Source organism: Mirounga leonina, unplaced genomic scaffold, assembly GCF_011800145.1.
Source record: "Mirounga leonina isolate KUSES-001 unplaced genomic scaffold, KU_Mleo_1.0 Mir_150, whole genome shotgun sequence".
NCBI lineage: Eukaryota > Metazoa > Chordata > Mammalia > Carnivora > Phocidae > Mirounga > Mirounga leonina.
Window position 1 is genome coordinate 11,449,399 of NW_023270374.1, and position 17,499 is coordinate 11,466,897.

Here is a 17,499-nt window from a genome sequence, read left to right on the forward strand (position 1 = left end):
AAAATAAGCCTCAGGAAGTTTCAGCTCAAGACCAAAAAATATACACTTGTAATCTTTGTGCCTATGAAAGGTATTATCTCTTCCCCCTAAATAATTTTCAGAAACCATGTTTTAGACCCAAAATCCTTGCCTGACCAGCCAGCAGAAGCTGAAGATTGACTTCATTTATCATTTGCCTGGGATGAAGTATATCGGCTAACTAGTCTGCTTGATTTCTTTTTCCATGTACAGCTTTATAAAGGTGTCTGTGAACTAGGCCACTGGGCTGAGAAATTCCTGACAGCATACTTTGCCTATAAAGATGGTGATATAGATTCTTCTCTTGTTCAGTATGCACTACTTGCAGAAATGGGGTATGAAGTAGCTCAAAGCAATTCAGCATTCATTTTGGAATCTAGTAAGATAAGTTAAAATTCTCTGCAATTCCCCAATCATACATATGCATAAATGACTTTACTACACGGGTATTTTAAGCCTTCCTAATGAAATGTCTCCTTTTTTTAGAAAAGGCTAAAATTCTTGAAAAAGAGAAGATGTATCCAATGGCACTTCTCCTATGGAATCGAGCTGCCATTCAAGGTACAGAACCTAGATAAAAATGAGCATACACCGGGTAGACGAACCATGAGAGACGATAGACTCTGAAAAACAAACTGAGGGTTCTAGAGGGGAGAGGGGTGGGAGGATGGGTTAGCCTGGTGGTGGGTATTGAGGAGGGCACATTCTGCATGGAGCACTGGGTGTTGTGCACAAACAATGAATCATGGAACACTTCATCTAAAACTAATGATGTAATGTATGGGGATTAACATAAGAATAAAAAAAATCAAAACAAAAAAAACAAAAACAAACAAACAAAAAAAATGAGCATACACCTGGTCCCTGCCCACTATTAGTCATCGATTTGCTCCAGCTGGGTTCTTGGGCATATAAGCAGAAAGCTGCAGGATATCAATTAGGTGGTCTTTCGAACTGTACCAATCTTAGGGTCGGTCAGTCTTTGGTGAGGGGTCATTTCCAGGCATTTTTTGTTATTCTCTAGGTCCCTGGTTTGGTAAACCATAGGAATTTTTCTATGGCTCGGTCTCCATGGCACCAGAGCCGTTGTTTGAAACATCAGTTTTACTCAGGAAACCAGTTTTCTTGTTCTGACTTCAGTCACTCATTTGCTGAATTTTCTTCTGAACTTATCAGAGAAGTGACCTATGTCTCAATGAATTTATAGGCAAAATTATTCATGGATCTATGACTCACTTGATAGCTCTTTTAAAATACCACATTGATGATTACTACAAACTTCATATCTTTATTATAACTATTAACATGTTAGCACCAGAAAACAAAACAGAACAAAACCCAGAGTCAAATATCAAGATCCTCTCCCTGTGCCCTGCTTACAGGGTTCACATGTGATGAAGAATATACAGTAACACTGGTGGGAAAGCACTGGCAGGTGGCATTAGTAAAAACAAACAGATGCTGCAAAGCTCTCACGATCAGGATTTGGATATGTGAGGAACTCTCATGCAGTAAAAGAGCAATTTTTATTTACGATTAAGTTTCTTAAAAGTGTCTCATGGTAAGGTCGAATCGTCTCTTTCCATACGAAGTGAATGGGATAAAAAAGAATTCTCAGCTGACACTAATATGAAGCCGAGAGGAAAAGTCACAGGGGTGCCTTCGCAGATCCAGCTGAGCCGGTGACGGGGCAGCAAGCCATCCAAGCGATTTTAGCGAGAAATTCCCTATAGAAGAAAGGTGTGTGTTTTCTAAAATGCAATAAAGACCTTGTTTGGCATAGGGAAACAACACCAATCTCTCAGCTATGGCAAATCAGCTCAGTTGCAGCAAATACAGGCTTATTCCAAGCCAGGAAATGTGTGGAAATTGCACCAAGGAAAGGAGACGTTGAAAGCGAGGGGACATTAATATTAAAACAGAATTCGCCAATATAAAAAAAAAGTCAAGCCACTAAAAATAATTATGTGTCACAAGAGAGGTCAGGCATGAATGTCCTTGGAGATGAGGCTGCTGAGTGCCTCACTTAAGGTTAGGAAACGTAATAATGAACGTATCTAATCAGCTCTGGTGGTGCTTCTTTCAGCAGTGGCTGTGTGTGAAGAGAGTGCTGACCCATCAGGACTCAGTCACCATGCTGTGACTGTGAAATTCAAGGGGGGAATCCTTCCCACTGTCAAGTGACCCCCTGAGAGCCTGTCAGAGTCACCATATGTCCCCAGTCAGCCCCTTAATTACAGTGGAACTGACTCCTCTGGAAAACCTGTTCGTTCACTGCCTTCCAGCTCAGGGAGTTCAGAGGCCCTGCTTACCACTTAAATGCACCAGAAGTCCTGTTCTTTTGTGGTTATGGCCCAGAAAGAATCTTTAGGTCAATGGAGGGCAGCTTTGGGCAAAATTAGAAATGGAGTGGGTTTCTCATTAAGGCTTTAAGGGCTTTTTGCCTCTCAAGGTCTGTCCAGGCCCCTCTCTTGGGTAGCAGTGCTATAAGGACTTGCCCCCAGCTGCCTGTACCTTTTTTTTTTTAAGATTCTATTTATTTTTTAGACAGAGAGAGACACAGCGAGAGAGGGAACACAAGCAGGGGGAATGGGAGAGAGAGAAGCAGGCTCCCCGCTGAGCAGGGAGCCTGATATGGGGCTCAATCCCAGGACCCTGGGATCATGACCTGAGCCGAAGGCAGACACTTAACGACTGAGCCACCCAGGTGCCCTGTCTGTACCTTTTGAAGCATCTGGGAAGCAAACCCTCTTAACCAATGTCTTTAGCAGCTTACAAATTTTATGATAATACCTCTACTCAGAAAGAGCTAACGATGGCTCATGGTATTACATTTTAATAGAGGATTCTAGAAGATTAAAAGAACTTCAGTACCTAGAGGAATCAGTTCCAAAGGATTTTAGGCATTGCATTGGTCAAATATGGGGAAAATTTTGGATGGAAGGAGTCCTATAGCCCTTAATTATATACCTCAGACCATACTACACAGGGCACTTCCTCCTTTTCCAAGTAAGTCTAGACCGTGCTAGAGGGGTTGGCCACACCTGAGACGGATGTCCTAGATTAGCATTCCCTCATCTTTTCAATTAACATTTTCCTAGTGAATGGGAACATGGACCCCAAAAGGACCCTTAGAGGTCATCCCTAAGTGGCCTTTGAAAGATTAAAGTCTCATATCTTAAAAAGTCACGTGAACTTTTTTCTACTCCTGAATATATCCAAATTTGTTGGAAAGTAAGATCCTAAATTATTTAACATTTGGGAAAAGCATTTTCTAAAAAGTTTCCTACCATGTCTGTCCATTCATTCCATAAATATTTGTCAAGTACCATTCTAGGTCTGGGACGATATCAGTGATCAAGAACTTCAAAGTTCTTGTCCTCCTAAGAGAGAGAAAAAATAAATTCATGAGAGAGAGAGAAAGTAAACAAATAATTAGCGATATGTGCTGTGAAGGAAAGAAAACATGGAGGTGAGATAGATGAGATAGGTAACTCCTGGGGTGGGGGCTGAGAGGACACTTTAGACAAGGCAGTCAGAGAAGGCCTCTAGGAGGGAAGTGACATTTGCAGTGAGACCTGGATAACGAGAAACCAAACATGAAGAGTCAGAGGAAGTTCAAACGTGACAGGCAGAGGAACATGAAGGATCTCAATGCAGAGGTCCTGAGGCAAGAATGAGCTTGGTGTGTTGAAGGAGTATTATGGAATATTAAGAAAGCTAGAATATATCAAGAAAGTGACATGTGATGAGGCTAGTCAGGGAGGCGGAAGGCAGATGAAGCATGACTGGGAGGTCAGGTAGGGAGTCTGGATATTATTCCAAGTGCAAAATGAATCACTTTGGGGCTAACAGGGGAATAACAGGATTTGACTTTACATTAAAAAAAAAAATCATCCTGGGAGGCACCTGGGCAGCTCAGTCAAACGACCAACTCTTGATTTCAGCTCAGGTTGTAATCTCAGGCCTGCGTGGTACTCTGCACTCAGAGGGGAGTCTGTTGGAGTTTCTCTCTCTCCCTCTGCTCCTTCCCCTGACTCATGCATGCACGCCCCTGCACAAGCACTCTCTTTCTTCCTCTCTAAAAATAAATAAATAAAACTTTTTAAAAAATCATCCTGGCTGTTGTATGGAGAAGATATTGAAAAGTGGAGATAAAAGAACAGTTTGGAGGCTATTGTAGTACTCCAGGCTTGACCTAGGTGGTGAAGGAGACAGCAACAAACAGGTGTGTTTTAGAGGTAGGACCTGCTGAAGGATTCAATAAGAAATGAGGGGGAAATAACTAGGAATAACTAACTTAGATTTATGGCCTGAACAATGGTGCTAGCACTGAGATTGCGATGGAACTGATGATTTGGTTTGATTTGGTTTGAGGGAGGGAGGTAGCATGGTGTTAGGAATCTCTATTGCATGCTTTGAGATCCAAGTAGAGAAATCAAAGAGGCAATTAGAGGAGTTGGGGGCTTGGGGAGAGACAGGACTATAGATGAAATTCAGGAAGAGTGAATATCAAGATTGGCATGGAACTGCTCAAGATCACCTAGAAAAAGAGTTGAGATAGAGGAGAGCAGTAGAGAGAGGAAAGAGAAGAGAAAAGAAGGAAGAGAAGAAAGGGAAAAAAGGAGTCAACTAATAAACCCTTAATGTTCCAATATTTACAAGATGGGTAGAGGAAGAATCAGGCAAGAATTTGGAAAGGAGAGGCCTATGAGACAGGAGGGAAATCAAGAGGATGCAAGGTCACTGGTGTCAAGAGAGAAAAGTGTGTGAGCAGATAGGTCCAATGACTCCAGGGCTGCATAGAGGTCCAGTAAGATGAGGACAGGGAAGTGACTGGTGGATTTACCTGCATGGAGGTTATCAACCACCTTGAAAGTAGCAGTTTCATGGAGAGGGGCCGAAGCCAGATTGGAGGGGGTTGAAGAGTATGTGGGTAGGAGGTGAAGCTTTGGAGACAGTGAGTATAGAACACACTTTGGAAAAGTGTGAAGGGAGCAGAGAAGTGAGAAGTAGTTAGAAGGGCACACCATGGGATAAAGAGAGGATGTGTTTTTGTTGACAGAAGATACCAAAGTGTGTTTAAATGACTGATGGGACTGATGTAGGAAAGAATGAGACTTGGGTGATGCAGGAGAGTAGAGCTTCAGGGGTTAAGTTTGAGAACCAAAGGGGTGGGATCCAGTTTCCCAAGAGTTGACCTACCTTCAAAAAATGAATTTAAAATGTAAAATTCCCAATTTTTTATTCTTTAAGAACATTCATACCATATCATGGGAGTTATGCCTGCAATGAAGATAGCTAAAGATGAGTTATATTTTATATTCCAGAAGTTATATCTAATCTTGATTCCAAGATTCTGAAGTGTTTTGTTTTTCTTTTTAATGTATATTACCATTAGGTTGAGTTACTAGGGACTGTACATGAATCATCAGAGTTCTTTTTCTTCTCTTTCTAACATTTCTATCAGGCAATGCATTCGCTAGAGTAAAAATTGGAGATTACCATTACTATGGCTATGGGACTAAGAAAGACTACCAGACAGCAGCCACACATTACAGCATTGCAGCCGACAAGTACCACAGCGCACAAGCCATGTTCAACCTGGCCTATATGTACGAACACGGCTTAGGTATCGCAAAGGTAATAATCCAAACCTAGTAATGGCAGCGGTATGGGAAGGGAAAATTTGTAAATGTTTTTAATTTCATTGATGTCATCAGTGTAGAGGAAGGACGGAAAAGACAACATTTGCTGAGTCCCTCCCCCTGTCCCAACACATAAGAGTTACCCTAACATGAACCCTATGAGGAGGAAGTTATTTTCTCCATTTATGCCTGAAGATGTAACTAGCGAGTTGAAATTAATCTAATCTAGGCTAATTAGACTCATAACTTCAAGCTTTTTTCAGCAATAGTAGTGGGCCCTGCCCCCACACCCTTCCACCTCCAGGCCTTTTTCCATTAAAATTTCCATTGACAGTCAAGCTCTCAATAAACAAGGAGAAAGTAGGAATGAGGTCAGAGCTGGATACCAAGGTGACATTAATCTAAAAATGTCTTAAAAATCACCAACTGTGTACATGATGCAGTGCTGAGCACTCTAGGGTATCCTAAGAAAATAGATCTCCATCCTTCAAAGACTACACTTTACTTGAGGAGATAAAGCATATTAAGAAAGAGAGCTGGGGCACCTGGGTGGCTCAGTCATTAAGCATCTGCCTTCGGCTCAGGTCATGATCCCAGGGTCCTGGGATCGAGCCCCGCATCAGGCTCCCTGCTCCGCGGGAGGCCTGCTTCCCCCACTCCAACTCCCCCTGCTTGTGTTCCCTCTCTCACTGTGTCTCTCTCTGTCAAATAAATAAATAAATAAATCTTAAAAAAAAAAGAGAGAGAGAGCTAACATGACAAGGAGATATTGGGTAAATCCTTTAGTAAGTGTAATTAAGGCAGAAGATGGCATGGAGTTCTGACACAGTGAGAAAGGTATATTAAATATCAATAATGATAGCAATAGCCAGGCATTTGGTGTGTTATATATACTATGCCATTTATTTATTTGTTTATTTTTAAAGATTTTATTTATTCATCTGAGAGAGAGACAGAGAGAGCACGAGCAGGGGGAGAGGCAGAAAGAGGGGGAGAAGCAGACTCCCTGCCGAGTTAGGAGCTCGACACGGGGCTCGATCCCAGGACTCAGACCATGACCTGAGCCAAAGGCAGACGCTCAACCATCTGAACCACCCATGCACCCCTATACTATGCCATTTAAATCACACAACCATTCAATGAGATAAGGAGTCAGTGTATGCCTCAGGAAACCAAGAGTGCGGAGAGGTTAAGTCCCATGGCCAATTTTGCAGAACTTATCGGTGGTGGAGTCAGAATTTGAACCCAGGCCTGTCTGACCCCATGTTTTTTGGGGTAAAGAGTGAGCCCTGCACCAAGTCTTTCTTAGTGCTCAAGTATATATTTCATATCAGAGTTTATACTCCCAACTGCATTTTGAGAGCCAAGTAATGAGGGGGTTATCAGCTTTTCTGTAATTTCTTCTTTCTTCCAGTTGTGCTAGTAGTTGAGTTATTGATGGGGAATTTCCTATCTGACTGCTAATGGTACACCCTGCAACAACCAGAGGCTTCACATTCAGGCAGCGACAATCCAAATCCCTGCCTTCCTGAGCTCCCCCTGTGGCCTGCCTTTTGGCTGATCACTTTTCATCATCCCCAGCACCCTAAGCAGTGGAAAGGATCTCAAATCCAAATCCAGTCTGTCTTCCCAATTCTTAGCAGGTACAAGCTTCCTGTGTTTATAAAATGGGATCAAATAGCTAAGTCAGAAGATTTCTTTGCATGCCATTTAGCCACACCCCACTCCCTTCCAACCTTCATCCACAGCTGTAAAACAGGACAATGATACCTCCCCTCCCCAGGCTTAGAACTAAAACAGTAAGCCTTTGTGAAGGGGCTCTGTAGTCAGTGTGTGCAATGATTCGTATTTAGATCAGAAGAGAATTTGAGTGGCTGCTAAGTTTCAATAAGATTAAAGCTTTTGTTCATCATACCTCATACAAAATGTAACAATAATGGTGACAGGAGCAGTATGTGTTTCATGGATAAAAGTGACCCCGCTCTACAGATTAAATTTAAATTAGCTCACCTGTCCTATGTGATTCAAGGACTTGGTCCCCATGACAGCCTTACCCTCACCACAGTGAGACCGTTTTGCCTTAAGACCCTGGGGACAGGGAGGACACAGGGCCAACTGTGCGAAAGAGGACTCTGTCTACGGGAGCCCAGATGGCCCACTGTGTCAGAGGGTCTGGTTTTCCTCCTTGGAGGAAACCTCTCTCCCAGGCACTTTCTTCACAGTGTCAAATAGCAGTTGTCGAGCCATACATTTCAAACACTTAGAAAAAACTTTGAAATTTCTCTCTGGTGCATTTCTGTTCTTGCCTGTCCAGGTCCAGTTAAATCATGGGTAGTTCATTTTGATCAGTATCTCAAAGTCACAGGTGTATTTTTTCCTACAGGAAGTCTCTACATGTAAAAACAAAAACAAAAACCAAAACCGAAGAACAGAGCTGTACTCAGACCCGGACATGGGGATTTTATTTTTAGTTAATGAGGAGTCATTGCTCTTTGTCTTTATTAATTTCTTCTGTTTTGCAATTGGAAAAATAATAACCAAGTACCCAGGGGCCAAGTTTATTAATCTTGCTATCTCATAGTCAAATTAACAAGAAGATACCACCTTTTCTAATCCTTAAAATGAATATGCTGATAATTAAAAGCCAAAAGCTTGTTCCAGCAATGGTTAATGAAAGCAAAGCAATTAGGAGAGCAGACTTTCACAGCATTTAAGTCATCAAGTAATTAAGCATTTCTTCGGCAGGGCACTTCACAGTCCTCTTTATTAGTTAATCCTCAGGCAAACCAGTGGGAAAGATAATAATATCATTACAAGGATTTCTCTGAGTATCGAAAAATGTCTTGTAAACATAAAGCCCTCTGGGAGAAGGAAGTAAGGTATATACATCAACCCTTGGTAAATCAAGATAAAAATATGGGTCATTGTTGTTCTCATCTGTCTTTAGGAAAGGACATCGGGACTAGGGTGATGTAGGTGACTTATCCTAATGGCTTCACTGAGAAGCATCTCATTCCCTAATTTATGACTTTAAATTAAGCTCAATGAGCTCCTTGACTTAAAATGTGAGCCAAGACTGACTGCATCATTGTTCTGGGAATACAAAATAATGCCTGAGGAAAAACTGGGAGAGGAACTGAACTAATGTAGAAATATAAGCACTCAGCTCACAAGTTGTTGTGAAACTCTATCTCAATTTACGCTTGATTCAAAAGTGCTTCAGAAATTTAACCATAAACAAAACATGTTGCCCATCCCCTCCTGCCCATTCCTTCTGTCTGTTTCCTGGCTCAGACCAGAGTTTCTACTCATGTCGGCTTATTGTAAAGGCTTCTCAGTGGTCTCCCATTCTAGTGTTCTTCCTTTAAATCTGCAGCAGAAAAAGCCATGTCTGCCAAAGACTTTAATCCCCAATTCACAGGGAGGACTTGTTGCTGAAATGTGTCTCTTAGTCAGAGACTACATTTCCTAGCTCCCTTTCATCCATGTGACTAGTTCTTACCAAAGGGATGGATGTAAAAGTGAAGGGTGTCATCTCTGGGCTAAGGCAGCTAAGAAGTAGATGGAGATTCTCCTTAGTCTCTTTGCCCTTCCATTGGTTGAATGCAGGATACATAGCGGCTTGAAGGGATGGCAGAACCACATGGTGGAAGAAGTTTGGGTCCCTCAGTGACCATGTGAAGAAAATTCATCTCCAACCAGGAATACCCATGTTGAAATTTGGGGGTTTACTTGTTACAGATGTTAGGGCATTACCTTAGTTAATACATAATCCATCTAACAAAGCACTACCAGGTCCAGGTTATTTTTGATAAAATACAAATCTGGTATTTTTACTCCACCTCACTCTTCCCAAAACCATGCATATACACAAAAAAACACAAGCAAACAAACACAAAAATAAAAACATCTTATTGACTTTTTATTGCCTAATGAGGTCCCGACTTCTTACTCTGGCATTCAAAACCCTCCTTGACCTAACCTACCTACTTCCCTATATATCTTCCAGACTTCTTTTCCTTACCTGCCCTGCCCACCCCCAACCACAGACCTTGAACTAAAGCCTCCTGACCTTTGGTCATATCAGCCCATTTGCTGGAATGATCTCCTCTCACAGTTTTGACCATTGAAGACCCCTCCCTGCATTTTTCAAAGAATAGTTCCCATATCATGTCCTCCATGAACCCCTCAATGAGCCCCCAGATTTGAAAGATATCTGCATCTGCTTCTAAACTACCCTGGTACTCTGCCTTGCTGTTCTTTATTTTTTTCACTCAAATATTTATCAAGTGCTTGTTTTGTGTCAGGAGGCACTGTGCCTTGTTCTAGGCATACAAGAACAAGACAACCTTCAAAGAGCTCATAGTCTTCTACAGAAGAAGAGACATGTCCTAAAATGGCACTAGTGCAAGGTCACAGAAGTCAAGTGCTGTGAAAATGTGAACGAGGGAACAATGAATTCAGGTGGATGGATCAGTACCACTGGGTCCCATTCTAAAGTGATTTTATAACATGAAGCATAAGAAACACATGACAATTTTTGTAGTGGAAGAAAGCATGTATATTTTAAGATAATGACTAAGAAATCTATCCTAAATTAAGACAAAAGGTGGGGGAAAATTAGCCTTTGGAAATGAGTTTCCAGCGTATATAGTTAGACCTACCAGATAACACGTTTTTGGGATCCTACAGAGAAAACAAAAAACACACACCCTGAATAAATTATAAATAGATCTGTCACAAATAAAAGTAATTATGGCACGAAGCATTTTCATTTCTCATTTGTCTGGTCTGACCGCTTATGGAGTGTTAGAGCTGAAGCTTTAAATACCAGAATAGAATTATTTTCTGGAAAGGACAAGTTCAAGTTAGATATTTAGAATGGCCTTCTAAGAAATATGACAAGATAGAACACACAGCTCTTAGAAATGGCCATGACTTCTCTTGAAATAAATGCCTTATCACCTAATAATCAGAAGTGTGCAAAACAAAAAAATTATATGTAGATAACTTTATTACAGAAAAAAACCTACAAATAAACAAACTTCTCCAAAATAGAAGGCATGTTCTATAAACCATCGTGTGGTAGCATACCTTTGCATTATGTATTCTATGGCCCCGTGGTTAAGTGAGCAGGCTAGAAGGAGACTACCTGGATTTGAATCTCAGCTCTGCCACTCACAAGTCCCATGAATTTAAGTAAATGACTTAACCTCTCTGTGCCTCAGTTTCTTCACCTTTACAGTAGAGTTAATATCATCTGCCCTATATAATTGTCACGAGGTTTAAATAAATGACAGTGGTGACTGGCACACAGTAGAAGTATTTAATAATGGCATTATCCATTAATATGAAATACTATGCAACTATTAAAAATAAAAATATTATAGACAAAGGAGTATCTTAGGACATGGTATATTGTTTGAAATATATTGTTAAGAAAGCAAAAGACAAAATATTATGCAAAGTGAAAAATTCCTAAGTTAAAAGTATGTGTGTCTATGAATCTATATAAAAATGCTGGAATGCTGGAAGGTTGTGTATAAAATATGATCAGTACTTATCTCTGTACAATGAAATTGTAGGTGGGCTTTTAATATTTGTTCATCTCTATGTTTTCAAAGTTTTCTCCTATTAGAATATGGTATATTTATAGTAAGAAAGCAAGATTAAATTATTCAAAAAATGACCTCTGTCCCCATATAAGAAGTTTTTGATGACACCCAAAGATTCAGGGCTGGAAAATTCCCACATCATGTAATTGAACGATTTTCATAAACCAGAGAATTGCTGGAGATTTCTGTATTTTTGAATTATAAGAAGCTCTTTTGAACATGTGAACATTGGGTAGTACTTTGGCACACCTGATATTTTAGTTGGAAACACATTATTTAAGAAGAGTCTGCAGATCCATTTACATCATCTCCTCAGTCAGTGAATTTAAAGCAAAATAAGCTCAAGTGTACCACAGGAAAGTTAAATATCAGTGGATTGGGTGTGCAGTGGACTTATTGAATGAACCTCGGCCATCATCAAAACACTTTTGAAAAGAAATTTTTTGTTTGAAAACTTGGATTTTTTTTTTTTTCCTAAGTAAGGATCAAAGAACAAGGAGTCTTTTCTACAGCCTACTAATAAAATTTCTTCTATATGAGTTGTCCTAATTAGCCTGTGGGTTCAGGAATTTCCCTGGAAATTTTAAAGAATGACTTTCATGTCCGGCCCCACCCCCACTGAGAATTGTGAGGCCCCTGGGGCAAGGAGTGAGCCCATTCCACTTTAATGGTACTTCTTGCTAGTTTTTATTATAAGCTAAGCAACTGAATTGTGATGCTTGTGCCTCAAGAAATAAATTAATAACTATTGCCTGCTTCAAATGAGAATGAATGCCTGAGATACTGACAAAGCCTGCTGTTCCCTGGATGCCCTATTAAAGTCAATATGCCTTTCATGTGTGGGGGTGACTCAGCCCTTATAATCTGCAGGTGCTTTCAAATGAACATCCACTGAATTTGTTGGAATTAGAGACACAAATTAGAGTTTTTACAGCATCCATTTTCTCTGTCGCCAGGAAGATTTGTTCAGAACAGTCTCCTGCATTTTAAGTTTTTAAGCAAGAACATTCCTCTTTCTCCAACAAATCAATTTATGGGACCACAAAGCTTTGGAAAAAATTTAAGAAATGACCAGGAGAACAGAGCTGAGAGAGAATACCACCCAAAAAGTGGGTTTAGCAGGGGCCACAGGGGTTCACAACAATTGCACTCTGTGTAATGGACGTTTGGGAGACATAGAAGAAAGACAAAGAGAGACAGGATAACCATGGTTTGTGAAAAATCTCTCTTCTTATCCACTGGAAAATAATCCAAAGGCACCCAGCTAAGTACAATTCTGGGACTGGCCCAAGGCCCTTCAACCTTTAAAAGCAACTCTATTTAGCTTTTTCATTACTTCGTTTGGGAAAACAAGCACAAATAAAGCAAACAAATAAAAACAAAGTGTAAGTAGGTGAAAATTAAAGAAAAAAAATTTTTTATCTGCCATGGCATAATTTAGTGGGGATAAAAAGGTCCCTAGAAATACAGTATGTCATTTGAGGAATAAAATTCCAGCCTGAGAACTAAAATAGTTTATGCATTCATTCTGTAAGTATTATCAGAGACCAGCTATGTACTCGGCACTTCACTGAGCACTGGGAATTGAGCGGCTAACGGGGTGTCCAGGTCCTTGAGGACAAGGACAAATGAAGAAACAAATTCTGGAACTTCAGGTCTGATAAGTACTATGAAGAAAACTAGGAATCTTACACGCTTTTTAGTATCTGTATTGTTATTTGTTTGGGGAGCTGTACTGTTGGTATCTAGGTTCTGCCTCTTTAACAGGAATCATATCTAAGGTCTGGTCCAGCGGTATTCAAGAAAGCTTTTTGTGTTAGTTTCTGACAGCTGCTGTAACAAATCACCACAAATGTAGTGGCTTAAGACAACTCACATTATCTCACAGTTTCTGTGGGTCAAAAGTCTGGGTGAGCTTGACCGGTCCTCTGTGTAGGGCCTCCCAGGCTAAAATCAACCTGTGTTCTTTCCTGGGAGCTTTGGGAGAAGAATCACTTCCAGGCTCCCTCGGGTTGTTGGGCACATTCAGTTTTCTGTGCTTGTCGGACTGAGGGTCCCATTTCCTTTCTGGCTGCCCGCATTCCTTCTCATTCTTCTCGAGAGGCCCCTCCAGCCATGGCTAGTGGAGCCCTTCCCAAGCCTTCTGCCATATCTGACTTTCATCTTCTGCCCTCAGCCATGAGAAAACTGTATTTAAGGGCTGGCGGGATTCTATGGAGTCCGCGTAGGTAATCCAGGATCATCTCTCTGTCTTAAGGTCTGTAACCTTAATGACATTTTCGAAGTCCCCTTTGCCATGTATAACATAACATTCACAGGTTCCAAGGGTTAGGGGCTGAATGAATATCTTGGTGGGAATGGAGGGGGCCTACCAAAGATAAATAATGATATTTCAAGCAATGGCTTTCATTGAATTACCCCTAAAGAATCTGCACCTAATGAGTAGGGGCTGTTTTTCTATCTCTAGGACATTCACTTGGCCAGGAGATTTTATGATATGGCTGCTCAAACGAGTCCGGATGCTCACGTACCTGTTTTCTTCGCCCTCGTGAAACTGGAAACCGTGCATTTGCTCCAAGATATCCTGTTTTTTAATGTAAGTTTGTCTCAAATAGGTCCCAAATCTCTGAAAACAACAATGAACAACTTTTGGATGGTGGGATGGGAGGTGATGATGGCTCTGGAGAGGGTGGAAGGCTTGGATTTTTTTTGACAGAATGTCTCTCCCAGCAGTTCACCATGAGATGGAAATGGATGAAATTGGACAACACCCTTGTGCCATACTGGGATTTATTTGTCATTGGCCTAATTGTTGCTGTGCTGATTTTCTTGCTTAGAAATCGCTACGGGTAGGATCTGGACCATAGGAAAACCTGCTCATGGCAACATTTTACTTCAAGTTATCCTCGCTAAATAAAGAATTCCCTCGTCAAACTCAAGAGTCTGCTGCAGATTTCCCACACAGGCCTGTGATGGAAAATGGACAAAGCTTGGGACCTGTCTTCAGAAACCATTTCAGACTTCCTGCTTAGTTGTGGTGACCACTTGTGGCAGAGTGAGGTGCTGGAGACTGGTCACCAGAGGTTTCCTTATAAACTTATTGTCTTGGAGATCTAGTCCCTAGTTAGGATAAAGGCCACCCATTTTCATGTTGTTATAACAGCCTTTCCCCTCTCAAGAGGACAAATGGGTTTCTTGGCTCTTTCATACATACAGAAGTGGGGAGGAGGGGGAGTTTTGGAAGGGCAGGAACACAGATCCCTCAGAATCTGATAAAGACACAAATTTACAAATAGACCCTTCATCTTGTAGGAATGATCCGGTGATTCTGTGAACCACATTGTAGCTCTGATGAGTGAAAGTTCGTTGTGGCATGCTGTGCTGGGGGATGGACTCACACTCATCACTGGGGGACCCTCTATCAAAGCTCCCCTTAGCACTTGTGCAGTGAACAGCACCACCTGGGTCTGTCCAGCATTGTACCCCTCTCTACCATCCCTCCCTGTTCTCCCTGGGCAATCCCCTCTGGAGTACCCATAGAGGGAGAGGACAGAGCTGAAGAGTCTGGTTCCCTGTCTCCTGTGGCAGGGAGAGCAAGGACCTGGGGCTGGGGGTAGGGTGGCCAAGGAGAGAGCAGGAGGCCCAGGACTCCTGTCAAGGGTCAGGCTTGAATCTCAGCTCCATAGCTCATTAGCTATTTGACATCTCTGAGCCTCAGTCTCCTGATCTGCAAAATGGGAAGATCTCAGTGAGCTGGTACAAGGATTAATGGGATAATGTATGTTAAGGAACTATCACAGGGTCTGGTGTTCTAGCATGAACTCCACAAATGGTAACTTCTAATACTCTTTAAAAGCTCATGGAAAATTGACTGGAATATGGGGACAGCTGAGTTGATAACAGTCTGTGTGGCTTCAGTGCCCTGCAGTTAGTTCTCCAGCCAAAATCCTGGATGTTAGGAAAAAAGTCATGCTCGCCTACTTGAAAATCCAACCCAGGGACGGGAAAAGAGTTAATTAATAATGTTCATTGTAACCAGAAAGTAGAATGAAATGGTGAGAGAATACTGAATTTAGAACCAAACAACTTGGATTTGAGGTCCAGCTCTGTCCCTCAGTAGCTCTATGTATGACTTTGGGCACAATTTCTCTAAACCTCAGTTTTTCCCCCATAAAATGGGATTACTTCCTACCTCACTGGAGAATTGTGAGGCTTAACGTAAGTCTAACTTCAAAAATGCTTTATAAACATTGCATGTACAAATACTAGCCATAGTCATTTATTTGACCATGAACTAATCCACACCTTTCTGAGGTCCAAGTGTTTAGAATTTCCTGGACAGACTCCCTCACTTACTAGAGATTTCCACTTCTTTTTTTTTTCTTTTCAAATTTCTTTTTAAATTCTAGTTAACATGCAGTGGAATATTATTTCAGGAGTATAATTCAGTGATTCCTCACTTATATATAACACCCCTGCTCATCACAAGTGCCCTCCTTAATATCCATCACCCATGTAGCCCATCCCCCACCCACCTCCCTCCATCAACCCTGTTTGTTCTCTATAGTTAAGAGTCTCATGGTTTTTTCCCCTCTTTTCAAGTCCTTCCCATATGTTCATTTGTTTTGTTTCCTAAATTCCACATATGAGTGAAATCATATGGTATTTGTCTTTCTCTGACTTATTCACTTAGCATAATACCCTCTAGCTCCATCCATGTCGTTCCAAATGGCAAGATTTCATTCTTTTTGATGGCTGGGCAATATTCCAATATATATATATATATACCCCACATCTTCTTTATCCATTCATCAGTCGATGGACATTTGGGCTCTTTCCATAATTTGGCTACCGTGAATAGAGTTCCACTTCTGATGGAACTTTCATTTACAAACATGCAAAGAAGGAACAGGCATCCAAACCTCGGGTCAGGGCCTAACAGGCCAGTGGTGAATTACATCCCACAGGTGTCTGCAGTGGGAGCACGTCAGAGGAGGGGATAAGGACAAAGAGGGGAGTATGGAAAGCAAATGGGGGGTCCTGGCTCAAAGTCTGGATGAAGATTGAGCTTCTTAGAGGTAAAGCTTGTGGAAAGAGCTGCCGGCAGGGAAGAAAGGGCGACTCTGTGGCTTGCTGTGTAGTGCAGAGCACTGTCAGAAATACAGGAGCAAGGGCAGTGTGAGCTCATCAATTTCCCATTTCTGCTAATTGTGCCAAGTAAATGTGGCAAAGCCGTTAAAAGCATGAGCGGCTTAGGGTGTTTGAATCATTCAAGTGTCCATTTCTGGGCCTCCTGTCTGGAGCTGCTGCAGAGGCAGCCGGTGCTCTCAGGGGCCTGCCGCACCCATGCACCTGCCTGACGACTGGCCAAGGGCAAAGGAGCCTCCCGCCTGTCTGCCTCTTCTACTTTCGGCTTATGACAATCCCACCTCCTCTATCAGCACGCAGAGCCCCTATTCCTTCTGCTTCTGATAGCTTTAAACAAAAACTGATAGCTTCCTTGACTACAAGCTTTTTGTTTTTTTAAATCCAGTTTTCTTTGTAACTCCCTTTTCTCTCTACATTTCCTTCCCTGGTTCTTTATTAAAGCAGAGTATGTATTCAAGTCAATAAATTTTTTAAAAGTCAAGTATAATTATTTTTTTTTTCTAGAACAAGGGTCCAGAGTCATTTTATGAGGAGCATGCTTTGGGAATTCTGTGCTTTCCCCAACATCTTAAGTGGTGGGTTTTAACAGCTGCGGCCATGAGTGGCTGGGAAAAATCAAGAAGAGAATAAAGTCCCGCGGGAAGCAGAGGCAGGTGGTACGGCTTGCTGCAGGCCTTCTCTGGGAATCCCAGGAAGCACTGAGAAGAGGGTGTGGAGGCTGAGAAGAGGAAAGAGGAACTCTGTGGAACACCCGCTATGTGTCAGACTCTTCTGTTTTTCTCATTCCGTCTTCATGATGGGGCTGGAAGTAGATATAACTACCTCTGTCTCCCACAGGAGGAAACCAAGGCTAGGAGAAGCTATGTAACTTGTTAAGATCACACAACAATGTGATCACATAATAATAAATAATGAAGCTAGAATTTGAGTCCAGACCCGACTCCAAAATTCTTTCCTCCATATTGCTGTTCCAGTTATTTCTTGCTGCTTAACAAACTACTCAGACCTCAGTGGCTTACCACAACCATCATTATCTCTCAGGCATTTTAGGCAGGGAGTGGCTGTGTGAT

At 41.6% G+C, this 17,499-nt stretch overlaps 1 protein-coding gene across 1 annotated transcript in view; it reads left to right on the forward strand.

Annotated features, from left to right (window-relative positions):
* Window positions 1-15,663, forward strand: part of SEL1L2 (SEL1L2 adaptor subunit of ERAD E3 ligase) — a 110,940-nt gene extending 95,277 nt beyond the window's left edge. Inside the window, exons 15-19 of the mRNA XM_035005820.1 lie at window positions 232-397; window positions 505-579; window positions 5,489-5,661; window positions 13,749-13,877; window positions 14,015-15,663. Of these exons, the coding sequence (XP_034861711.1) occupies window positions 232-397; window positions 505-579; window positions 5,489-5,661; window positions 13,749-13,877; window positions 14,015-14,134 (663 nt within the window). The 3' untranslated portion in view covers window positions 14,135-15,663. The remainder of the gene's footprint in view (window positions 1-231; window positions 398-504; window positions 580-5,488; window positions 5,662-13,748; window positions 13,878-14,014) is intronic.
* Window positions 15,664-17,499: the final 1,836 nt, after the last annotated feature.